Source organism: Amphibalanus amphitrite, unplaced genomic scaffold (genome assembly GCF_019059575.1).
Source record: "Amphibalanus amphitrite isolate SeventyFive unplaced genomic scaffold, NRLGWU_Aamphi_draft 000502F_arrow, whole genome shotgun sequence".
NCBI classification, from domain to species: Eukaryota; Metazoa; Arthropoda; class Thecostraca; order Balanomorpha; family Balanidae; genus Amphibalanus; species Amphibalanus amphitrite.
In genome coordinates, this window is record NW_024881996.1 from 424,462 (window position 1) to 450,567 (window position 26,106).

Sequence of the window (26,106 nt, forward strand, 5' to 3'; positions counted from 1 at the left end):
GCCGGCGGTGGGCGGCAGTGTTCACCCGGGCACGGTCGGAAGCGCTGCCCCGGTGCTGCAAACAGTGACCTGTGACAGTGCGGGCGTGGGCCGTCGTAGTGGAGTGGTGATACGCGGCGCGGTACAGACGGTAGTCGATGGGGGCCGATCCGGCCATGGGCGCGGAAGAGGTAGGTGTCACCAGAAGATGGATTGAGATAGATGTGAAGGCATGCCAACAGGTTGCAGGACAAGCAGTTGTTGCAATCCACGATGATTTAAATTAGAGTCGCTTTTGTTCCTTGACGTTTTCAAAAAGTATGCAAAATGTCAAATGATCAAAGAAAAGCAACAACGCGAATTGTGTAAACTTTATGATAAATAACCCAGATGTTTAGCATATGAATACCAGACAGCATAATGGATAATGATGAGCCCCAGCGAAGGTCCATCGAAAGTAGTTTGCACTTCGCGCATATTTCATTGAGGGTATTAAATGATGTCACCTGTGCAGGTTACTTGTCATTGAAATTTAATACACGTTTTGTTCCCGACTGAAGCTGACAATATCCGAAGAGCAGCGCCGTAGCTCGTGCGCTTAAACAGCTTATAAGGTGCGACAGAATAATCTACCTAATGCCTCGTTGTAAAAAAGCATTGTAAAATTGACCCACTTAGCATATATTGTTTTCTGCGATAAATTTTCAGGTGTATCGTAACTCGTAAGAACAATTTTATTGCCTTTGCAATTTGCATCCCCTTCAACGAGACGTTTCGAGCGGAAAATCGTGACCTAAGTGATAAAAAAATGACTTCAAATTTGGCCTTGACCAGTGACCTGACTGAGTCAGACTTGGACGAATGCGATAAAAATAAAGGGAACTTTAAATCCCTTCCATTGACTATGTACGTGGCGATCGATTGAAAAAAGCCTCAAACTAAGAATTAAGATAACTGAATCCAATTAAAAAAGACTGAAACTAATTGAACATCGTACGTTTGCTTACCTGCCGTGCCACAAAAATAAACAGTGAGTAGACCACATAAAGATGTCATTGCAAAGGCTGGATGACGAAGTTGCGTTATTGTTTGAGCTTGAGTGAGGTTTTACTATGTATACGAGACTACGTGCTGAACAGGAGCGCTAGTGTTTATGGGTTTGACGCATGTTCGACACATGCGTCGTTTTTTTTTTTTAATATGTATCTTAATGCAATCAATCGAGCCGGTAGATATAATTTGCCTCAAGTTCTTGCTGTATTAAGAGCGGACTTCCTTATCCGATTAATCGACCTGGAGGGGGGGGGGGGCATCTGACGCCTCTCCAGCCGATTTTTTTTTTTTTGCAAAAAGTCAAGAAGTAAGAACTAATCTTGCGATCGTCTTTAAACTTTCCGCAGCTTCTCCCACATACATTTTACACAGTTTGTAAAATGTCATAGAACATTTAGAGAATTATAATTAATTTTTCGATATCACTTTTTATGTTTTGGTCTAATGTGGCAAAAAAAAAAATCGATTCCATCATAGACGTAGGTATTTTGTAATGAATATACAAGTAAACGCTACTGAAGACATCAAATACCATGCTTCCCAAATTAAATTCTGGGATTTTAAAGAAAATGGTCCTAAATAAAAACTTTTTTAAAGACAAAAAACGCACAAATCCCCATTTTTCTCACAATAAAGGATAAACTATACAAAACCTCAAATCTTCAACTGGTGTGCTAACTGCCAAGTTTTCTCAAGAGTTCTCAAAGTATGACCTCAAAATCAATTTTCTCCTACCTAATATTGTACCCCATTTCGAACATCACTTTTCTGTTTGCTTTAAACGTAGATATATAAAGCAAATGACATCATGGATTTCTGAGTATATTTTCTAGCTCCTGGACACTTCTTCTTTGACTTACCTATGTTCAACTTCAAAATCTGATCTTCCTTGACCTTGACCTAGCCCAGCCTGCAAAATCTGGCCTCAAACGACAGATGAAATGAACTGTCACATCCTAACTCTTGTGTCCAACTGGCTACAGATCAAGCATTTCATGGAGATATTCTTTGGCAAATCGTTACATTGAAATACAGAGTGTAACTGTTAAAAGCTATCTTTACGACGTCATTATCATCACCATTTGTTACAATTACGATCTCTCGCCTCTGTTGCGCCTTGCAATCCAATTAAGCTAATGCCACAAATGGCTGTGGTGGCAGTTTCGGCATTTGGACCTGCTGACCTCTGCCGCCGTCAGCCAAACAGTGCCGTCCGGTGGCCATGTAGTCAGAGTTCAGTGTCGCCACGCCGTTCAGCAGATTTACGGTCAACCTCAGACCGATGGTACGAGTTGGAGACGCTCCTCCCGACTACATATATTTAACACACCGGTCACCCGTCCGCCCCACTGACCACAGAAAACGGCACTGCTCAACTTTTTTGAACTCGTCAACTTACGCTGACGTTTATTTCTATTTTTATATTTAAATTATATATTACAGCCCCATATGTTTAAACGCGGGGCTGTAACGAGATCATTTCTTTCGACAATGTCATCTATCAGATGATAGACAGGCACTAAAAAGTTGTTACTTCCAATTACCTGCAAAAGCAAAATGCTGATACGTTTATCCGGCCCGTGAACATAAGTAACAACTCAAAAAGCTGATTAAAAGATAAAACATTTTTGTTAACCGACGCGACATTTGATTATTGTATCTATTCAACCTACAATGCCTGGTATCGCACCAACTAACTGGCTCAAAGTAAATGGGAAAAAAGATTAGTTATAGGATGAGAAGGAGAGATGAGAGAATGAAGGAAGAGGGAAGCAAGAGAGAGAGAGAGAGAGAGAGAGAGAGAGAGAGAGAGAGAGAGAGAGAGAGAGAGAGAGAGAGGGGAGAGAGAGAGAGAGAGAGAGAGAGAGAGAGAGAGAGAGAGAGAGAGAGAGAGAGAGAGAGAGAGAGAGAGAGAGAGAGGGAGAGAGAGAGTGCAGCAAGACAGGTTTTAAGAAATGTTACGTTGATTTTAGGTTAAATAAAACAACAAGTTTGACATTTTTTCAATTTGGAACCAGCCCGATTTAAGAAGAATCAAAGAATGGTTGTAATTATGTGCCCGTCTTATAAATCTGCACGACGTACTGAAAGCTGTTGATGCCTTCTTCTTGTTACGAATGGTCTGTGGTTTTCGGATTCGGGCGGTGGAACTCGCTGACCCTTTCCTTCGACTACGACTGTGCAAAATGCCATTAGACCCGGCGAGGTTATAAGCTGTTTTAACCCGGCACTTGCTGGGGTATTTCGCCACCCACCGTTTGCTGGGGGGGGGGGGGCGTTAAACGCCCCCAGCCGATAACTCGAGAACCAATAAGCGCAGCGAAACGCACGAGACGGCAAACGAAAGAACGCGACGAGACGCTTCAGATGAATGCTTTAAAGTTGAATTTTGAGGTCACAGGTCGGGTCAAGGTCAGGTCAAACACCTGAAATCGGGCTTTCAGTATGACTTCAGGACTTCGCAATGGGCGCCTCTCGTCATAAACTCTGTCAAAACGGTGCACAATCCATCATATAAGGCCTACAAGAGTGTGCTCCATGTAGGGGTCAGTCAAGCAAAGGTCAGGGTCAAGGTCAGGTCAACCGGGTAGGCACATATCCCCGAAAATCGAAACTGATATTCGCAGCCTGTGACACATGTTTTAGGGGTAATTTAGGGCGTAGAACACTATGGTGATATTCATTTTATCATATGTGTACGTGTTTGGCTAAAAAAGTTCAATTTAAGAACTGCATGTATCATGGTCGTGAAGTAGTCACGACAAATTGCCAAGATTCAGTTCAAGATTTTGGAAAATGCGGAACGATAATCAATAATCGAAGATAGCCATTATATTTTTTACGGTATTGGCAGTCTAATGGCGTTTACGGCATGTCTGTGTGTCTATTTTGTGATTTTATATGATTTTTTGAACATATGCCGTTTCTGGTGGAAAACTCAGAAATCATGACGTCACTAAAACCTCGATATCTCAAAAGTTTTCCGACCGATTTTTTTGAAACTTTGTCACAATAAACTTCAATCAATTCCCTACAGGTACCCAAAATTTGGCGCGCCTGCGGCGCGCCGTTTTTATGCTATGGCCCGGCGAAAAAAGTGGGGGCGTTTAACGCCCCCCCCCAGCAACTCGCGGGTTAAGTAATCAACACAGGAAAGTACCAAAAGCGATGGATCTTAGCGTGTCGTGACCTTAATCGATTACCGACGCTCACGATACTGCACAACTGACCAAAATACCACAGATTTCGCCGAAAAGTAGTGGTCAATGCTATAAGCTGAACGGGGAACTTAATAATTATCTTCTGAGTCATTGCATAGCAATATTTATTTTTCAATTATTTTTGCTTCGAGTTTGAAGCATAATTGCATTGCAGACTAGAAAAACGAAATTGTGTCGCAAAAACACTTAATCTTTATTTTTTGGGTGAAGTGTGACGTGTGTGTTCGGACCTCGCCTCAAAATAGGCAAGTTATCTTATGCAATGTTTCATATAATCTATACGTACAGATAAGATGCAATTGCATGCTACTATAGAGGACGGGCAGGCTTTGCTGACACTACCAGAAGCTGCCCTGGCAGCAGATCTACACCAGGCATCCGAACTAGCCCTGGGACATGGCACAGACACAACACGCTTTTTGTTCCCCGAATAATATGCGCGCTGTGTGCCGCACGCGGGACACAAGATACACAAACATCAGTGGTTTAACGGGGTTAGTAGGTCCAAAGCTCGCCGGCTGTGTATGTTTGTATGTGTATGAGTGGGATGGGAGCTGCATGGAGGGATGAATAATGAGACATTTCTGAGTTATATCGACACTTTGGCTCCCAAGAAAACGCAATAAAATAGCAATAATTGTGATGGAAAAGAAATAAGTTTTCTGGCTTACTAGTTCAGGCCACTCAACTAAACTCATGTTTCTCTGACGTAATTACGCATAGCTGTACACAAATTTATACATTGAAGACCTTTTCAGGTGCCTCCTGGTTTCTAAACTGAAAATTCATGCAAAAAAAAATACTTCGCATATGTGTTTTTAAAGCGACTTCGTAGCTATAAACCCATCAGAAAGAAACCAGAATCAGAGCAGGAAAAGTGACCCTGAGCACGCTGAGTGCGTGTGATGCGGCACACACTACCCACGCAGGCAAACGCCTTCCGTGACTAACAGACACATCTATGAAAATGGTATGCAACTACACGATTGCTTCGCAGGTTCTGGCTGCTATAGAAATATGCCATTAGAGATGCTGTTATGCCGAGGCAATCAGAACATTTGACCCATATTCTCCTAGGCCCAAAATACCGTTGACACCCGTCTTGTCATCCTAATTATAAAAGCTTGCGTGTTTCTCTAAGACCATACTTTAGCAGATGGTAGGTACTAGGTAGACAAACAATCGAAGCAAACGATCATCTAAAGTGAAAACGTGTGCCGGGGCCAGGCTTGCTTTAGTAGTTAGTACCAACAGAAAAGCCACCCGTAGAGCTACCCTTGAATAACATCCAGTGGCAGAATGAACCGTCATCCACCTCACGTTACAGGGTGATGATCTGGGTGATGAGAGCTATATCGAGGTTGAGCAGGTGGTTGTTACCGAGGTGACCACAGAAACCTGGTCCGAAATAGACACGGCACAGGTCAGAGTGCAAGAATGCCGCTCGGGGATGACCAGTCCGCCGGGTCTTTAGCTTCACTGTATAATTGGCGAATGATTTATTGCCGGATGTATGATAGGCAATATTGTAATAAGCATGCTGCTTTTATGCTTTTGCATCAATGGGGCACTGGCACTGCATGCTACAAGATATTGATATAAATGTTTGAAGATGGCGAATGAAAAAGTCGCTGAGAAGTGAGAACCATCCGTTGTCAATGGATGTCAATGGATACGAGTACTTTTTATGAATCTTCTCTTATCTTTAGAAGATCTTCCAACGTAGGGTACACGCTAAGTTAAGTCTAGGCAACTTTTCAATTAGGTACCATACCAATACCTACTACATTTCACCTAATATTTTCAGCGTCTCTCACCTTTCCTTCTCCTCGTCTCTCTCTCTCTCCCTCTCTCTCTCTCTCTCTCTCTCTCTCTCTCTCTCTCTCTCTCTCTCTCCTCAGTCACCTCCATTCGTCACTCTCTCGTTGCCCACGTTGTCCGCCCCGACCTTCGCTAACAATGTCCCGTATGATGGCTCGGACAGCCGCGGAAATGCTGCTGTAGACAATTAGCGGCGCTATCCGGATCCGGAACGATCACGCCTCGTCTTACCTTCCCTCCCTTCTTATCGGTCTTTTCGGAGAATCTGGCACCTCCTGCTTTCTGTCTGTCACAAATCCTCACCCAAAGAAACAGTCCGAGTGAGAGATCCATTAGTCCCACATCGTCTCTCCCTTTCCTCCTTCTCTTTTTCTTTCTTCTCTCTTTCTCTCTCTCTCTCTCTCTCTCTCTCTCTCTCTCTCTCTCTCTCTCTCTCTCTCTCTCTCTCTCTCTCTCTCTCTCTCTCTCTCGTCCTCTCGGTGACACGGTCCAGACCTGTCCGCGTTTTTCGAGCTCAGTCTCGCCTCGATCCGGCCCGCCGCGGAGGCTGCAGGCGCTGACTTCCTCATCGCTGAGCGCGTCACGAATCAATCGATCGTTGAAAGTCTTCATCAGCCTGCCCACCAATCGAAGTCAGTGACAAATGTTCCACTGAGGGGGCCATATATAATCATACCGACTGACTGTGGCCCGCCCCGAGCGGTCTATCGGCAGTCTTTTCTGACTGGGCCATACAGACCAGCGTACAATGGATGGATATCAAAAAGCATAATGGATGTGTGGTGTATTTGTGGCGACTTTGCATAATATGTTTGGATTGTGTTTGTATGTATGCGTGCAGCGGACAACATTTGCAAAGAATAACTGTTTGCTGTGAATAAAATTTCCAGGAGCCCCGGGAGGTTTATAATCATACAAGTTATACCGTATAACACTATACATACATACGAGTAAACAGTTTGCATGCTCGTGATGCTGAGCCATCTGAACGCTGACACGATTGCCTAACAACCAATGACCACGAAACACAACTAACCGATCGCATTGCACGACAAGCACAAACTGTGAATATGTCGCAACGGCTAACATGTAACCGGGCACATGGAGTACCAGGCTGCTAGTACTTGCATAATATAACAAGAAAATAATACACCGCGTTTTTCAAGACTGCGATTTTCCAATTTATCTTACATTTTCTCCACAGCTCCATATATCTTTGTTATAACTTTCATGCGATTGCTTACATTCGCACATAACATTCCGATTTTGCCTTGACATCCAATCCACACACATGCGTGCGATAACTGTTACCAAACGCTCATTCCTAACACTCCCGTCGGACTGCTGACCTGCAATGACTTGCCGTGACCTATCGTGACCTCTGTCCCTGGCCTCTGTTCCCCGCAGTTACAGCTAACCGGCAGGGACGCCATCCCTGAGGAGGACAGCTCACCCGTGGATGTCGCCGACGGGTTCACTGACCTCCCTCTCACGGTAAGAACTGGCCTGCTGTCGGTGACCCAATACATGTCTAATAATGACCTACGTAATTGCAAGGTCCATTTTCCTGATTATTTCAACTAACTATAATGATAATCGCTCTTACGTACATTGCATAGCCCATGTTCATTTGCGAGTACCTACAGCTTTCTAGCAGTGATGTCTCTGGGAAACTAACAATGCATACTGGAAGATTTGACATTGCAATAACCGAGCTGTTTGCTAAAACGAAACATTATTCTGATGCATGCACATTTTGCACAATGTACCATTGCATCTATAAACATGGGAAAATATATCAAGGATATGCAGGTAATGAGGTGTATGTCTTTTTACCGTGATGCAAGATTCCATGCTAGTCACCCACCTTTCATGCTCCAATTTCATTTATCGGCCGGCACAGCTGGAACATTCGATAACAAAATCGATAACAAAGCGATCTGGGAACATCAGGTGCTCCACGTGCATGCTATCCAGCCCGGATTAATCGCATTTATGCCCCAGGAGAATGGAGCCAGCGGGGGCGCCGGAGGCGGCGGCGGCGAAGCCGGCGACGACGGACAAAAACGTGAAAGATGGGGCAACCGAGTGGAGTTCCTGCTGTCCTGCATCGCCATGTCGGTGGGACTGGGCAACGTGTGGAGATTTCCGTTCACCGCCTACGAGAACGGCGGCGGCGCCTTCCTGATACCCTACATCATAGTGTTGTTATCTATTGGTGAGTGGTCTGATGGATCGGTCGCTCTTTGGTCCATCAGTGTGATGACGTGTGGTCGCTCCTGGGATTTCAGCGAATCAATGGGACGGGGTATGAGGCGCTTCCTGAAATATGTCCAGCTATTTCTCACATGAATTTAAAATGGTAACGGTACTTATGGCGTTATTTTAGGAGCGTAACAAAGGGCAGATATTTGAGATAAAGTGAGGAAGCACAACTGCAATGTCTTATCCTATGCGTAGGACGATGATATGCTTCAGGGAGTGACGCAGTGGTTTGCTGAGCCTCTGCCAGCACCGTGACAGTACCTACGTCTGTGTCGTGAACAGGTAAACCGTTGTACTACATGGAGTTGGCCATGGGACAGTTCTCGTCTCACGGCAGTGTTCGAGTCTGGAGTGTGGTTCCGGCCTTCAGAGGTGAGCTGTTCATAACATTGGGTCGTTCGGATGTCCTTTCGGTTTTTAAGTAACTGATAGTGAGAACGGAGCTAGTTAATGTCATGTTGTAGTTAAATGCCATGCTCTGTTCTCTATAGTGTGATCCACAATAATTTGCATTCAACTACACCGAATTTGTATCGCTGTTTGTAGAAATTGTTGATGTCTTTCAGGAAAAATCAATAAATATCCCAATTACGAATACCAAATGACTTCTTATCATACCAAACCGGACATTATGAAACTAAAAGACATGACGAGAAGAACAGCACACCATGAGCGAGTAAATTCACGACGCCATTTTACCCAAAGTTAATCTTTCGAGCCACGTTTGCATCGGCAAATCAATATTGTTTAGTGGTGTTGTCAATTAGGCTTTCCCGCAGAGTTAAACGGTCCACTAATAACATTGATTTGCCGGGCCCACTCTGCTCAACAATTTGACCTACGTCGAACAGACGGCCATATTTTAACATCTACTGCCCAACTTTCTCAATCTGTCAGCCAGACACGTCCATTTCTACAGAGCCAGCTTTTTCACCCGATGGCGTCCAGACATTTCTTCCACTAAATGTTGGCTCTTGACATCTCCCATCTACCGTTGTCTCTTTGAAGCAAGCCCCCAAATATCTCAGCAGAGACATCGAGCGGCAGGCAGCGCGTAACAGCCAAACGAGTGTCACGTGACTGACCCCTGTGCTGTGACGTCATCAGGAGCGGCAGGAGCGGCGGCTCGGGGGCGGCGGGCGGCGCAGCTGCGGCCGGGGCAATATGCCCGGCTCGGATATACGGGGAGGGGGGTGGGCGGCGCCGGTGGCCCAGCGCGCCGCCCGGCCAGCCACAGGCGGCCCGGGTCGATCGCCGAGGGCGCTCAGCCTCGGGCGTCGAACAACACATCACAGAAAATGCCGCCGCAGCCGGCGCCGCGCCGCTGCCGCGGCGTTTGGGAGCAATCGGCGGCGGTGGAGACGGAGGACCGTCCGGCCGGCCGGCCGATCGGACCGAGCTGATCAACACAGAGCCAGACTGATGACCCGGCGCTTTGAAGGCTCGGCGGCGATCAACGGACGGAAGTTGACGATAAGCGGCAGAGCCGGCCACTGCTGGAGATATGCAGTTGAGCGTACAAACGCTAATGAGCGTGACACACCGCTGCAGTTAACTGGAGCTTGGATAAGCATATCTGTCGACCGCCAACAGACGTTCGAACATACGAGAGAAACATTCCGTCTGCGGAAGGATGAAACACAGACGATGGTTCAGAAATGACCAAAAAAGGGGATCAAACTATGGCCCAGATGGAGTAGAAACACGATCCAGACCCGTTCTGACCAACGAGACCCGTTCTGAAACCGCTGGACCGCCGGGCCTGTGGCCAGGTCTGTTTATAAACGTCCATCAGTTGCGCCATCCGAGACATATTGGGGCGACACGCAGCGGCGCCGTGAACATGTCATACAGTGCCAGATTGAGATGGCACGACTAAACCGAGCACTGAGTAACGCGTCTGCTCTGACACAGCAACTGGGGCGAGCTGTCGGTGACACGTCAAACACTGGAAAATCGGCCGGAGTGGGGATCTGCGCGGTCCCGACTGACGCACGATATGACGCAAAGGAGTGGGTGAGGAGAGTGGCGTGCGTTGATCCAGCAAACCGTTTATCGGTCAAAGAGAGACGGGTGACGTCTAGCCCGCGCCGTGGTGGTGGTGGGGGGCTATTTTTGCCCCCCCCCCCCCAGACTTTTCGATATAGGCAGAACTGCTGCGCTGATCGTCACCAAACTTTCAGTACCCTACCGGGCATCAATTTTACACATTGTGGCCAAAATTTTCCAAGGGCTATGATAGGTTGGCCTCAAATGACGTCAGAGTGACGTCATGTTCTGCCGTTTTCGACAAAAAAAAAACGCGGGAAGAGATATCAGGTCTATAGCTTTGAAGATACAGAAAATGTTAAAGACAATAAGTTGTAGAATTACCAGGGCTACACAACTGCTATCTCGGAATTTTATTTTTTCAATTTTGACCCCCAAAAATAAAAAAGTAATTTTTTGAATATAATTGCCAAAAATCCAAAACATAAAATTTGATTTTCGAAAAAACGGAATATATGTGATAGCCTTTACTAACTGCTAGTCACATACCAAATTTCAGATCGATACCTCTTATTAACCCGCGCCGTGCTGGGGGGGGGGGCGTTTTTACGCCCCCCCCTCAGGTTTTTCGCGAATATCTCAAAAACGGCGGCGCGCAGCGCCGCCGTTTTTGGTACACGTGTTCCTACATCATTTCCGCACATGTTGTGAAAATTTCAGACCTAGGCCGTTCAAGGTCAGGTCACCAGGTCACGTCAAGTGACCTTACCTCAGAAAAAGTTCAAAGGCTCGCTATAGCTACACCGACTGAACGATCACTTTGAAACTTTCAGCGATTGATATGAGTAACAGTATGTATAAAATGTATATCTCGGATTTTTGATATCTGTGACCTAAGGTCAGGTCAATTTTGCGACCTCTCCATTATAAGTCAATGGGAGAAAATTGAAATGCGCCTCTTTTGGACGAATATCGTTCAAAACGCTCTCAAACATCGGTTCATAGGTAAACATGACACACTGAATAGGAAAAATGCACCTGTGACCCCTCTGTGTGCCCCTGAGGTCATCTAAGGTCATGAACGGTCGCCAGCAGTTTTTTGGCTATAACTTTTGATAGAGACGTGCTAGAGCGGTGAAAACACGTCAGATGTGTTCAGCTCGACGATACGGATCGACTGATATGCAACATGACCCTTTTCGGTCAGGTCATGACCTTGACCTGAGGTCAAATTTTCAAAATGACCTTTCAAGGTCAACAAATAGTTCATTCGACGCGTCTCGACGAGAGGAACACGATGCTGGCAAAAGTAATGTCATGGCGCTTATGAGTCAAAAGTTATTGACGAAAAAACGTTTTTCGTAAAAACGGCTATTTTTGGAGTTTTTGCCCTCTGGAGGCTAAACCGTTGACCCGAGGTCAAATCTGAGAACATTACTCAGAAAGGTCTGTAAAAGGGCTATCGAATGCGCTTTTCCGCGGCGCTGTAGCTCTATCGGTTCCCGAGATAGCCGTTGGCAGTTTCCAAAATGTTGAAATAGTCAACATTTTACCTTTGGTGACCTCTGGTGACCTGACCTTTGACCTGACCCAAAAAATGACCGAAGTGTTTTCGTCCTTATTTTTGACGCTCTTTCGATTGCCGCTTACCGCGTGTCGCTACGTGGCCCAGGAGCCGAGTTAGACGGGGGGGCGTGAAAACGCCCCCCCAGCACTCGGCGGAAAGTTCAGGCCACCAGCACGGCGCGGGTTAAGCCAGGTTATAGCGAAAAAACTGTTCAAAATGAATGACGTCAATTTTTTAAACTCAATTTTAGCAATTTTAGACAACGTAGCGCAAAACAAAGACCACCATTAGACTCGCCGTGACGAGCTGCATCGAATCAGTACCCATTTTATGCAAAAATATCAACTTTGAAATTTGACCTTTTTGAATTTTGACATTGACCTGACCTCCACCAGGAAGTGACCTATACCGTTCCTGATGGTCTTATAACCAACATCATTGAGTTTGAAATGAAAAATTGGCCATAAAACATGCATCACACAGCCCTAGTAAAATTGGGTTCATGTGCTACTGCTGACCCTTATGTGACCTGACCTTTGACCTGGTACTATCAGTGATCTCTAATAGCAACATGTGTACGGGGACCCGCAGTTGCTACTGTACAGCGACCCTGAGTAAATTGTCCCAGCACCCTCACAGGGAACAACGATAAGCTGTCAGAGGGTACGCACAGAAAACCTCAGCTGCTGTTGTACAGGGACCAGCAGTCGATATCAATGTTATCGGTTGTTACTGGACAGGACAGACGGCTAGAGTTGGGGTTCGTGTACAGAAGCAACTGCGGGTCCCCGTACTACGCAACTGACGCCCTATCGCTGATTTTCGATAAAATGCGTTTTACTCGATGCTATAGCGCATTTCCTAGAAGACCCGTGACCGGCAAAACATGTTATCTTTGACCTGACCTGTGACGTTCTCGTTGACCCCGAGGTCGATAAAATTGGATTACCGTCGACAAATTTGACAGGGCTTTCGAACGCCGTTTGAATTTTGCGAATCCGTCCAGTAGTTTCGGATATACGAGGGGGGACAAAAATACCCCTCCCCCACCACCGGTCGCGTTATAAACAGACCCCACCAGCGCGCGGGCTAGGAGAAGGATTCCTCAGAAGCTGACCAAAGCAAAAGGCAGTCTTATCTTTTTCAATATACACTTTATATCTCCTTTCCATACCTGTTGATGACCTTTGGTGACCCGACCTTTAACTTAACTAGAAATGACGGGTTCTTTATTTAAAATGATCTTTTCAAAGACTTTTCGCAGCATTTCTTCGCTTGTCGCTATACATAAGTCCTCGCCCTGGCATCGGATCACAACTCGAGTAAGGGGAGTGTGAAAACGCCGCGCCTCGATGTGTCACGCTCAGATCAACGCCCCAGCGGGGTTAAGGGAGCGGCTTTCAGTAATGGGGCACCCAAACATAAAGAGTTCATTGCGAAGCATGAAAAACCAATGTATCACTCGCGAGAGATACTCAGAAAAGATATAACCCCTTATATAATCGAATGACTGGAGATGGTTTGGCGAACTTCTCATGTGGGAAACCCAACAACATACATAATGTATAACCACGTGCCCTGGTCTGCCCACGTTCTAGAGCTCTCCAGAGCGCCGCTATACCCGAGTGCTCTAGTCTAAATATTTATGTTACGCGCGTATTATCTCCGTATGCCCTCAAAGAAGCCGCAGGCTGCAGCTCCGGCCGCAGCCGCAGCCTTTTCGCTCAGAATCGCTAGGAGCAGATATGTGATGACTGATCTGGTTATCTCTGAGACCTAAAGTGCCGACGGCAGGGTTAACGAGAATAGAGTGAGTGGCGAGGGCTTCCCACGCAAAGCGCACTATAGTCACCGTGAAATAAGCCAGAATAGCATGGTCTGTCATATCCCACACGCTACACCATTCATATCCAGCACTCATTCAAATGACTATACAAATGTGTGACGCCTTATTTAGCCTGTCGTGACGACATGAATCATTTATGAGCACCGGATGTTGTTGAGCCTATTCTTAGCCACATTTAATTACGGCTTCCTGAGGCAGTCGAGGAGACAACAATCATTTTTTTGAGCTTTGACCCTCAGAGGCCTTACGAAAGACCACAGAGAGTGAATCAGATTTGTTTGCTAACTATCTAAGCACCCGGGAGGGTCCCCCGGCAATGTTACATGTTACTTACGTTTGGCGCCTGACGCTCTTGCCCTGTTCGCTCAGGCCTTTCTCAATTCATCTCAAGTTCACAGAAATAAAAAGTTCATATCATTTGACGAATTATCATGAAGGTTGTGTTGTACCTACGTAGGTTCGAGGTCTTGTGATCAGTTATATAGGTACCTGGTACCTGGGGTAATGTCTTAAAGTTATTTTTGGGAGATCCTTATTTAGGCCACGCTCCTGTGGGGAAAAGATAGAATTAAAAAAGTTGAAAATACAAAAGCCGGCAAAGCATCGTGCCCAGCATCAAAGCCAAGCATAACAAAGACTGTCTGGGCGCATTCGTTTCAAAAGTCATGCATGTCTTCTATATTATATACCACAAATGGAAGGGTGCTTGTCAATGGAAAATACTGAGAGTATAGTGCGAAGTCTAGAAAGCGTAAAAAATAACGGCATAAGACGAAATAAAACTGTAAACAATATAGACGAAACCACCAGCGCAATCCGCAGTCAGGCCTCAAGATACCAAGGAAGCGACGCATCCACCGCAAGCGGTCAACTCATCTGGCTCCACCCCAGGGACGGGCCAGATCAGGCAGCGGCCTCGCCCTCAGGGAGCAGACACATCAGGCCAGAGTTGCCCCGGGGATCAGAAGGGGGAGCGGCCAAACGCGTCCATCAAGCCTCAGCTGCTGGTCGAGCGTGACGGCTGGTCACAGCGCTGGGCTGCTCAGCACAAATCAGCGCTGGTTTGCATGCTAGACAGCAAGGGCAGGACCAGCAGCCGCTCGAAGTACAGAATCAGCGTCCGTGCGCATTCAGCCAGTAGCACGGTACTAGCAGCTTAGTACCGGTTTCCTCGCAGCAACGACCGAAATCTCGCCGGTGACCGCCGCCAGCGGAGCGATCTTTCCTCAGCATATTTGATCAACACGCCCGGTCCGACCGAGCGGCGACAGATAATCGATCTGCAACCCAAGCAGGGGGCTCGTTTGCGCCCACGGCGGCGTCGCGTCGCCCGCGTCTTGTTTTTGTCCGGCGTCCGTGTACTGCTGCCAGCCATATCCAGAGGACAGGTCGACGAAGACAGTGGTGACGTTAGCGTCATTGCCTCGGCGGAGAGATGTTGTGTAGGAAGATGGAATTGTCACTTGTGTTATGGTTCGGAATTGATGTTCATGCGAAGCCAAAAGTTACTTAATTATCCTGCTCATTCTGAATCTCAGAAATAAACGTTCAAAATTGTTGATTTGATGGTTTTAGGAATGCATCCGAATTCGTTCATCTATAGGTATCTCGACCGTGCGGTCCCAGGTTAGCGAATTCGGCTCAAAATTTGGTTGTCCGACAATTTGTGTATGCTTGGGTAACGCACAACACACAATGAATTAGCTCCGATTCACAACATGCCGCACCGCCCTACGAAGCACAGGTACAGTCGGCTCGCCGTGGCGATGCTCCCGACATAACTTATAAGTTATGAGTTACAGCGTTTTCTAACATTTTCCATTCTGCGGCAGGTGTGGGGTACGGCCAGATGATCGCGACATCGGCGGTCGTCTCCTACTACGTGGCGCTGATGGCGCTCACGGTGTTCTACTTTTTCGCCTCGTTCTCGTCTGTATTGCCGTGGATGGTGTGCGACCCGAGCTGGGCCGACCTGACGCGCTGTGTCGACCCCACCACCAACCTGTCCCAGCTCACCAGCAACGACACCATGGGATCCACCGAAATGTACTTCCAGTGAGTGCTGCAGGGGCGGAGCGCTGCGCTGGTTTCCGTTGCTGGAAATCTGCGTTAATGTATACAAAGTACTTTGTCGTATACAACTGCGGCTGCTTTTCACTTGATCGAAGTCCAATGTCTATTTATAGTTATTCGTATGTTGAGCGGGCTTACACATCTTCCTACTTGACCTATGCGCCTGAATGTTAAATGTTCCGAACCGTTTCAGGGTGCGTGATAAATGCACCGTCGTAAGCCTAAGTCAGGAATTTCGCAATAGAATACCAAAGTTAAGGAAATAAGCCTTGCCACACTGAAGTTGAATAGTTCTCGTTGATAGGTTACGATAAAGACGAATCGGTGTCATTGTTGTCACCGTTTCAGTGGTGCGCAACATCATTGAGTAGGGTATAACCGTATACAAGAACTTTGCATCAGCCAAATGAAAGCCGTTTACTGAGGGGTAATGAGGGGTATCGTTTAATGAGCTACATATATGTCAATTCGCCCTCCTCTATTACATGCCTGCTGCCCGTTGGTTGCTGAAAACCAGCTGCGAGCTGCGAGCGAAGAGCGATTTGTTAAAAACCAGTTAGTGGTACCCGAATACCCTTCAACAAGTAGGGATCTGGCTTCAGCAGGCAACCTCCCTATTCTCCCTCACAGGTTCAACGTTCTGAAGGAGGTGCCGAACATCGACAACGGCATCGGCGCGCCCGACTGGCGTCTCACCCTGTGTCTACTGCTGTCTTGGGTCATCCTGTTTCTGACGCTGGTCAAAGGCGTCCAGAGCTCCGGCAAAGTCGCCTACTTCACAGGTTAGTTGGAGTTAAACTTCTGTGGTGGTGGTGTGGAAAGGAAGTTGTGAAATCACAGCAGCCGCGATCAATGCACGGAACCTTCATCACGTAAGCGGAATGATAGTTCTTATCACCGGTAAAAATATGATTACACAATACAGATCCTCGCTCAGCAGCCAACAAACTGCAAGGCAATGTCACAACACAGCTAAGCATCAACAGTTTAGCCGTGTCAACAGCGCTTCGTCGCGCGTTCGCCGGAGTTTAACAAACCCGGCGGCCTCTGCCGCTCCATTAGCGCCGCGTCAGCAGTGTCGCCGAACCCAGTCAAAACAAGTGTCAGCGCCGCCCCACAGTCGCCACGGCGCTAAACATGCCGACACAGCCGGGCCCGTCAGCGGCCATCCGTCAGAGCTCGCCTCTCCGACGACCCCCGGTCGGCCGGCGACATATGAGACGGGTCAGTTCCGCACCCCCCCCCCCCATCCGTAACACCCCCGGGTCGGGTCGCGGGGGGCGACCGTCCGCTCCCGTCGGCTCGTCGGTCGATGACAGGCGCGCTTTCGATGGTAGTGCGTCGCAGCTGACGTGCCGTTGTGCGTCGTTGTTATAACGCCGGGCGCGATGGACGGGTTACGCACGACGCAGTTGGAGGGCGCGAAGCGGGATGGGTGGGCCAGGCAAGACGCAGTCGCAGGAAGTGAGACGTTTATGGCTCTGCAGTGTGGCGGTCAAGGCCGCCGGTGAGCGAGTAGGGTTAACGCAATCGGTACTCCACGGGCCCACGGCTGTGTTGGAGTGGTGGCACGGGAAACAAACACCCGACGCAGTATTGGTGCTTCATTACAAAGGAACACGAAGCTGCTAATGGCGAATTAACGAAAACTCCGAACGGAAGTTCACAAATTCGGGGCTCATTCACAGCGGGACAGAACGCGCGCGTAAATAATTGAAACTTTCCCGACAAACGAGACGAATTGAATGTGGTTGAGGGGCGGATAAGAAGTCAGCTCAAAGTCGAAATAAAGTTGAGGCCATTCATAAATACCTCCACATTGCATCGCCGCCTGGTCAGATGTCACCTATAGGTAGAGGTTAGAAGAGTTTATCAGCACCGCAGGTCACCACTGCCGGCTAGAGGTTAGACTGAGCTCGCCACCTGCCGCTTAATCAGACTGCTGAGGTCACTACCATCGGACATAGGTCAGACGAGTTCTCTATCAGTATCGTCGGAGAGAGGTCAGATATCCTATTAATTGAGGTCATATGAGGTCACTGCCTCTGGGTAGAAATCAGACGCCTCATCAAACAAGGTCAGACGATGTCACCAGCCCTTAGTAGAAGACAGACGTCATTGAGGTCAGACTGAGGTCACCGTCGTCGGATAGAGGTCAGACGTCCCACTAACCATGAGGTCAGACGTCCCACTAATTGAGGTCAGACGTCTCCCTAATTGAGGTCAGACTGGGTCACCGGCGCCGCCGGCCGTGACCGTCCCAGTGATGGACGCCGACGACCAGCGGTGATCAGCTCCGATGGCCCGTCCACGGAGATGGCTCGATCGTCGACTGAGGCGCGCCATCGTACAGGAGAGGGTGTTACCTCAGAGATAGGCACGCAGACACAGCACTCCGGGGTCACGGAACGGTGTCAATCGGCTGGAACAGCTGCTTTACGCAGGACCAGATTTAAAGTAGGAGCGAGATAAAACAAACGTTAGTAGGCCTTTGAAGTGCTGGTTTACTGGGTCATGTTCTCACTTCCTCGACTTGTCTTTCTCTCCCTCACTCTCTCAGCTTCTCTCTCTCTCTCTCTCTCTCTCTCTCTCTCTCTCTCTCTCTCTCTCTCTCTCTCTCTCTCTCTCTCTCTCTCTCTCTCTCTCTCTCTCTCTCTCGCTCTCTTTTTCTCTCTCTCTCTCTCTCTCTCTCTCTCTCTCTCTCTCTCTCTCTCTCTCTCTCTCTCTCTCCCCCCTCTAACACTAATCTCTACCCTCCCTTCCACAGCCATCTTCCCGTACGTGGTACTGTTCACCCTGCTGATCAGAGGTGTGACGCTACCAGGCGCCTACGACGGCATCATCTTCTACCTGAAACCCACCTGGAGCGAACTACTCAACCCAAAGGTGAGAGTTAGCTAGGGAGTAGGCTCGCTGCGTGAAAATATGGTTTTACGGACTATGATGTGTTAACGATGGATTTTGGCTAAAGATTATATTTGCAAGAGATTGTATCCAGTACCTATGCGATTCGACATCAATTAAGTTATAATGGGGTGTGATTACGTACCTAAATTACGCTAGAGGAACGATAAAATCACATCCAACCACTGGAACATTCCGATTACTCTAAAGTTTTCAAAAGCTCAGTGAATTGGGCTGTAAATTTGATGGTCTGTCTGGATCCTCCAGTGTCTAGGCCCACTCAGTATGATTCAGTCACAAATCTGCCAAACCACATCGACTGAGTGTGAGCCAATGCTCATCTTCATTCATCGGGCGTCCTTTCTTGCAGGGGCTTTGGCCCCATAAATTTTGTATCTAGCAGAGTGCTGCAATATATGCATGTAGGCAGAGTGACCGTTGACGACATACCTATTATGTACTTGCATTCTTCCACTTGCAAATAAATTTATTGTAAACGACATTTTAAATTACGTATGAAAACGAGGCATTGGCGGTTTTCATCACTGACTTTTGCAGGTATATGTGCGCCATTAGTCGCAGGTGCGCCATAAGTCTGTAAATAAAGGATTGTTGCTTCTTAGACAAGGAGAATATCTCTCACAAAATGTGCGTGATCATAGACCTTTGTATACATGCAATGCTGCAATAGTTCTCTGTAGAAGGTATCTCACATTCGCCGGTGCCATTTCAGGTGTGGTACGCCGCCGTCACTCAGTCCTTCTTCTCGCTGTCTGTGGGCTTTGGTTCGCTGATCATGTACTCCAGCTACAACGACTTGGAAGACCCCGTCGCCAGGTGGGTGTTACCGAATAGTGCTGCCATTGTGTCGGCTGGTTCCTGTGTCCTTCCTCCGCCGTGCTTATACCGTGGATAAAGTCAAACTGTTCACTGCTCACTGCTGTAAACATAAATTATTTATTTTAGCGCTTCTACTACGCCTAAGTATCGCATATGGAACGCTTCTCCGAACCACATGTATCCAGAACTAGATATAAATAACTTTTCACTCATGATTCCTTGGATTCCTGGCAGGTTTTGAGTTCTCGACCGACTCCGTGGCAACTGTGCCCACTTCTTTACGACATGGGTCGCGAAAACCAGCCGGTGTCAGCCCTCCACATTTCAACTTTTATCCCCCAGATTAAGAACAGAAATAGCGGCGACAAAACTTGGTTTCAAAGCGCCGTCTGCCAAAAGAGCTCCTCCACATCGCATGAATGTTTAATATCGAAGTCCTTTGTCTTCGAAACGTACTACATCTCGATGGTTAAATGAATAAGCCCAGACGGTGTCAGGGCCACTGCTAGTTTCAAATGACATATGACAAAGTTGAGCGTGTGGTGGATGATGCATGTAGTTTTTATTGGTTCCACTAAATGACATAATGGTGAAGGCAAGCTGTGCCTACAACTATCAGTGACCAAAACCTTATGAAGTTGTTTCATATTTCCATGACTGATCCACAGAGACGCAGCCATCATCAGCGTGGCCGACATGTTGACCTCGCTGCTGGCCGGGTTCGTCATATTCGGCATCCTGGGTAACCTGGCTCACGAGCTGGACACCACGGTGGACCAGGTCATCAAGGGCGGCGGCACGTCGCTGGCCTTTGTCTCGTACCCGCAGGCGCTGGCCAACTTCCCCGGGGTGCCGCAGGTCAGTGATGGGGGCCGTCAGGTCAGATCAGGTTGGGTCACGCACGGAAAGATGAATATCAATATACTAACAACAATGTGCTTTCAGGGTTTATGGTAGCTCTTGGTTTTCACTGGGCTTGATCTTTCGGGTAGTTTTTAGTTATGAAACTTTGCTGAATAATCTTGGAATCAGTAGACCCACTGACCCCGTACCCCTATCGTTTCTCCTCGCAGCTGTTTGCCGTCCTGTTCTTCCTGATGTTGTTCACGCTGGGTGTGGGCTCGGCCACCGCCCTCACCGGCTGCGTCATCACCATCATCCGGGAGGACTTCCCGCGCATCCAGCAATGGCAGGCGGCCGGCATCGTCTCCGTCCTCGGCTTCCTCCTCGGACTCGTCTACGTCACACCGGTACGTGTGACGTCACAAAACGTCACCCTTTTGACCCCTTCTTCAACCTCTGAGGATGATCTGCCTTCCTCAACGCTGCCCGCTCGGGATAGTTTGACAGTCGGTCCGGGATTTGTCTGCGGTATCGGTGTGTGGGGCCGGATATCACCACGGCCGCCGCAGTCGGTCGGCGCAGAGCTGATATTCGGAGCACGTCATCAATAACCTACCGTTCTCCTTATGAGAACCTCCCGAATGAGTGATGACTGGTATTGCCCGGGTCGGCACTGACGGCCCGCAATGGCAGGCGGTCGGCCCATGGTGCCAGTAGCACACGGGCCGGAACGCCGCCAAATGGTAGACCCCGCTCATTGATAGTATATTTATAATTGACATGTAAAGTGCACGAATAACTTATTGATCAGGACGTGTATAATGATTTCTCATGACGTGGCCGGTTATATTACCAAACTATAAGGTACCCATAACCTGGTCAATGGCCATGAAGTCTGAAGGCCATGAGCCAGTTATATAATCCGGTATCTACATTTCAGGGAGGTCAGTTCATTCTGAACCTGGTAGACCACTTTGGCGGAGGTTTCATCATCTTTATCCTGGCCACGCTCGAGGTGGTCGCTATCCAGTGGGTTTACGGCATCAAAAACTTTAGCGACGACCTGGAGTTTATGATCGGCACGCGGCCCAACTACTACTGGAAGTTCTGTTGGGCAGTGTTCATCCCGCTGGCTCTCATGGCCATCTTCATCTACGCCGTGGTCACCATGAAGCCGCTGACGTACGGCAAGATCGGATACCCAAACAGCGCAATGAGTAAGTGCGGGCGACACAATTTTGTCCGGCCTCGGCCACACTGAATTGATAAGGACTTATGAAGGACATTCTCAATGATACTGATTTGAAATTAACGATCTAATGATTAAAGTCCCTATTTGGGAGTAATGATGGCTAAAAGCTTGAAGCATCGAATACGTGGTCGTGCACGGAATATAACGAGCTTAAATGTTTCACAGATCACAGCAAGGCTTTTGTTCGTTTACTTGCTGCACGTTACGGCAGCAGCACGAGTAGCTTTTTGTCACTTGCTCTCTATATATAATCTGCCGAGTAAAAGGGCACTGGATAACGAGCGGCTACAGTGCGACTTTACGGCGGTAAAAACTACCGGGGCAGCTGTACCATCAGCCTGATTCCGAGCGGCCCTATTGATTGGAAGTTTCGATCTCTGGCTGGTGAATGAGAAATAACCAGGCCTTGAGGGTAATAGATATGGATTTATCTGTCTGTCTACCACCAGAGGTGAAACATAGTCGACAGAGTCCTCATAAGCCAGAAAAGCTATCTCAGAGTCTAAATATTTCAAATCAACGGAAAATGATAATTGACATGTGTTGTCATCGCAGATGATTGGGTTGATCTGTCGTCAGAATAGTCACGGCGTCTAACCCAATAGTTTCAATGTCCATACCCAGCTGTTTACCCTGGCCGTATCTCTGTTCCAGTCTGCGGATGGGTACTGATCAGTGATCTACCATAACCTTCGCTCTGTCCCACAGTCTGCGGTTGGGTTCTGATCACCGTCGCCCTTCTTACGGTACCCGTATGCTTCGTATATGAAGTCTACAACGCCAAAGGAAGGACGCTTCTGGAGGTGAGACATAGATGAATTTACTATAAATGTTCCATATGAATGTGAGCGCAACCGATCAACTTCTAGGTGTTTCCATGCGAGATATGGCGTTGAAGATTTGGATCACTTTTATTAAACAAACAGGTTAAAATGATGTCTATAAAATAACACAATGCATATCTAGCTTAAATTCCTGTTGAAAATGTAGGGTTTCTCTTTCGTCTTCATGTCTTCGCCCACAAACGCAACAATCTGTGTAGATGCCGCGATATCGATGACGCCATAAGTTGATGACGTCATTGGTCGCCGGTCGGCCATCGATGGCGGCGGCGCGCTGCCAGCTCTCAGCACCGATTGATTTGTTCCCATGCCGTGCTGACGGCAACGATACCGACTCGGTGACTCTCAGCACTTTTGCACAATCTGACTCAGATTTGCCAATATCTATCGGATTTGCGGGGGGGCTTTTCGCGCCATTGTTGTCCACAGATCCTATTCAAGGCTGCGATACGTGCTTTCCGGGACGGTCTAGAGAAGCTCCATCCGGTGGCATTGCACGTCCGTCGTTTGCTCTGCGGCGGAAGTCTGCAGCTGGCCAAGATGGTTGCCTTTCAAATTGGCTCTTGTGTTCAGTAAAGCAATCAACGTTGACCCACAGACCCGATGGTGTATCTGTCGTATGACTTCTTCTACGAATTAGCTGCTGCTTTGGTCTCTTTTATAGGGGAGAAAAACTCCAGTACGTCTTTTGTCCCTACTCTCCTCTCTTCTCTTCGTCATGCTCTCTCCCTCTTCTCCGTTAACTGTTCCCTGCTTCTCCTATTTCACTGCCAGGGTCTCCCGGTCAAGTAAAAAGATACTGAACACAAATATGCGAAAATAAAAAGGAATATCAAACCATTTTTATGCCGCGCTGAGCCATCAGCTTCCCCTTGTGTGTTCAAGATACCATCGCTTGGCGCTAACGAATGTCAGTTTCAGAATCCGCCGATAGATGGCACTTGCAAATAGCGCCTGATTCATGCTGTGCCGCAATACACTGTACCCGCCGCGCATCGCATCGTTGCCGCAAATTGAGTACGGTAGTGATTTTAAGACGTTTTGGATATAATCGATGGGAGCGCATTGACCATAACTTATCGTTGTTCTTTCACAGTAAAAGTAAGTTGTTATTCTGCCTAGTGCCTGCCATTGACAAATTGCCTTACAAAAAATTCAAAGCCCCAAATAATCGCTAGTCAGGTTAAGATTTCATTTATTGCGAACTTATGTATCAACATTAAATGGAAACTTTTCTCGACTACTCCCCTCTCCGTATTTCATTTCGTGTCACCAGGCGGCCAGGTCCGCCGCTGCACTCCAGTGCCGACAAGCACAGCGGCACGGTACTCCCAGCCGATCCCAGGCACGTCCAGGGGCCGTCAGCCCGGCCTGCCTGGCTCCATATTGCGTTGGCTGGTCGTGGCCGATGTCTCAGAGCACCACATGGTCCCGGGTGCCAGCATCGGGAGACTAGGTTCCCCAATAGGTACTTTATTGGAGGTGAAATTGGTTCTAACGATATCAGAAAATGCTGGTCGTGGAAAGACACTGATACGGAATAAAATTGTACAGCGTATATTTCAATTATGAAATAAATTAGAACGCCTGTTTGAATGTAAGGATCGACGAAGCCACTGAGCCAACGCTAGGCAGATCTTGTTGTGGAGCCCCATCAGACATTTCAGTCTTATCGAACAATGCCGGGCAATTGGAAGGTTGATTCGCGATGGCAAGTTTAGCTTTCCCATCAAAGCCAGGCACGTCCCGTCATAGACGGTTCACTTATTGTCCTTGTGAGCCCATCATTCATTACAACTTCCTCTAGCAAAGGCCGGAGCTCGATGAACTACCGTCACGCCCGCTGCTAAGAAGTCCAGCCGTTCCGCCTCTAATGAAGACAGTTGTTGAGACTGGGTGTCATAGCTTGTTTGTAGAGCTCTCCGAGGAAGTCTCGGCTAACAGAGAGCGCCAGTCAACTTAATACCAAACTCCACTGAGACCCAGCGGGATTTACGAAAGACGCTAACCGAAACGGTGGCATTGCGTAGAGGGAAGAACAACATGAGAGTCGAGTACGGGACGCACTAATTAGCCAAACTTATAGCCCTCACGCATTCCTGCTGAGTTTACTTGTTTACTTGTCCGTAACGATCAAACATCGCTGGTACTGGAGACGCAGTGTCACAATGCTCATCAGCAAAAATATGGCGCTCCTTTACGAGAACGTGACATTCGTCGTACTGAGCCAAGTCCGTCCTTGTTTCTTGTTTCTTTGTATTTTTTTTCTTGTCCGCCGCCCAGATCAATGACGACCTTCTCCATTTTCTGCAGCGCGTGCGGTCGACGTTCCAGCCGGCAGCCGACTGGGGCCCGGCGGAAAACGAGCAACGCAAAGAGTGGCTGCAGGCCACCGGCCGAAAGGACCCACTGGCCGGCCGGGAGTCGCACCGGCGGCCGCGGCCGCCGCTCCAGCCGCGTCGCCCCAGCTACCGGCGCACGGTATCGGGCGAGGGCCGCGCCGCGTACCGCCGCACCGTCTCCGGCGGGCACACGTTCCAGCGCACCATGTCGTCGACGGGCCGCACCTACCGACGTACCGTGTCGCACGCGCCGCCGTCCCTGGAGCAGCGACAGCAGCGCCGCCACACGGAGCTGGCCAGAAGGCACAGTGCGCCGCGTCCGCCGACAGACGGCGCCAGCCGCGACACAAGCGTGTGATGTCGGCGATCATGGGACGCGTACTTTGTGAGACACGAACTCGGCGATATGTGAAATCAGCGATAGGGGTGTCTCATGAAATGATGAGAGTGTTGGGGTCGATTTTTCTCAAAATATTTCATGTGTAGATTTGACGCGACGAAGTGTCCAATAGACCAGCTTGTTACTAATTATACGAGGCCCGATAGATTTCAGCGGAATAGCCGGGCTCTGAAAATGTAGTGTTCTAGCCTAGGACTACAACGCGTAACGATGTATGTTATTGTTGAGCGTGCGATCGTGCCCTCAAACTCCTAACAGATCACGTGAGCAATAACGCATTCCTGCATGTGCACGGGTGATGTGCAGAACTGCCTCTCAAATCGAGATATGTTCACTGAACGGTAGGGAAGTGAAGAAATTCGACGACCCGTGTCGAGTACGGACTCAGGCCAGCCGTTTTGTCGTCGCTCAAAGTGCACTCGAGCGTTTGTCACAGCCGGCACTGTGGAACAGACTGAATTGAAGATTCTCGGGTGCGCGAGTTTTTCATACCGGATAGCGCGTCTGTGAGCTGCGTGAGTGAGAGCGAGCAATCATGTCGAAAGTAGACGCTCTCGATCGAATTTAACCTCTAAACAAACGCATGTGTCAAGACGTTACTCTGTGATGTCTGTGGGGTATTTTTAAGTAAATGCAATAAATGACTAAAAATTTAACCACTTGTCCCTGAAATTCCATCCCGAGGAAAGCCTGGCCAATTATTTCACTGAATTCAGACATTGATGAGACAAAGATTTTAGCTATCATTCGGAGGATATGATTGGTGCAGTTGAATAGAAAAAATAGACAGCAGAGTTGAATACCAAATCGATTCAAATCGAACACATCATTCAATTTCATTCGCAGAAGACATTATAATTTGGAAATAA

General features: G+C 48.0%; 1 protein-coding gene across 3 annotated transcripts; it reads left to right on the forward strand.

Moving 5' to 3' along the window:
* On the forward strand, window positions 1-25,893 carry LOC122392829 (sodium-dependent nutrient amino acid transporter 1-like). Of its 3 annotated transcripts, none has more exons than XM_043388141.1 (14): window positions 1-170; window positions 5,581-5,676; window positions 7,482-7,568; window positions 8,079-8,292; window positions 8,622-8,711; window positions 15,574-15,796; window positions 16,445-16,596; window positions 18,582-18,700; window positions 19,452-19,555; window positions 20,227-20,416; window positions 20,632-20,808; window positions 21,342-21,618; window positions 22,362-22,456; window positions 24,809-25,893. In XM_043388141.1, the coding sequence occupies exons 1-14, from the start codon at window positions 138-140 to the stop codon at window positions 25,193-25,195; spliced, it is 2,244 nt and encodes a 747-aa protein (XP_043244076.1). In that variant the 5' UTR covers window positions 1-137; the 3' UTR covers window positions 25,196-25,893. The 3 variants fall into 3 exon arrangements, with proteins under 3 accessions (XP_043244076.1, XP_043244078.1, XP_043244077.1); XM_043388142.1 differs by having other exon boundaries at window positions 14-170; window positions 7,488-7,568; XM_043388143.1 differs by lacking the exon at window positions 5,581-5,676 and having other exon boundaries at window positions 7-170.
* Window positions 25,894-26,106: the final 213 nt, after the last annotated feature.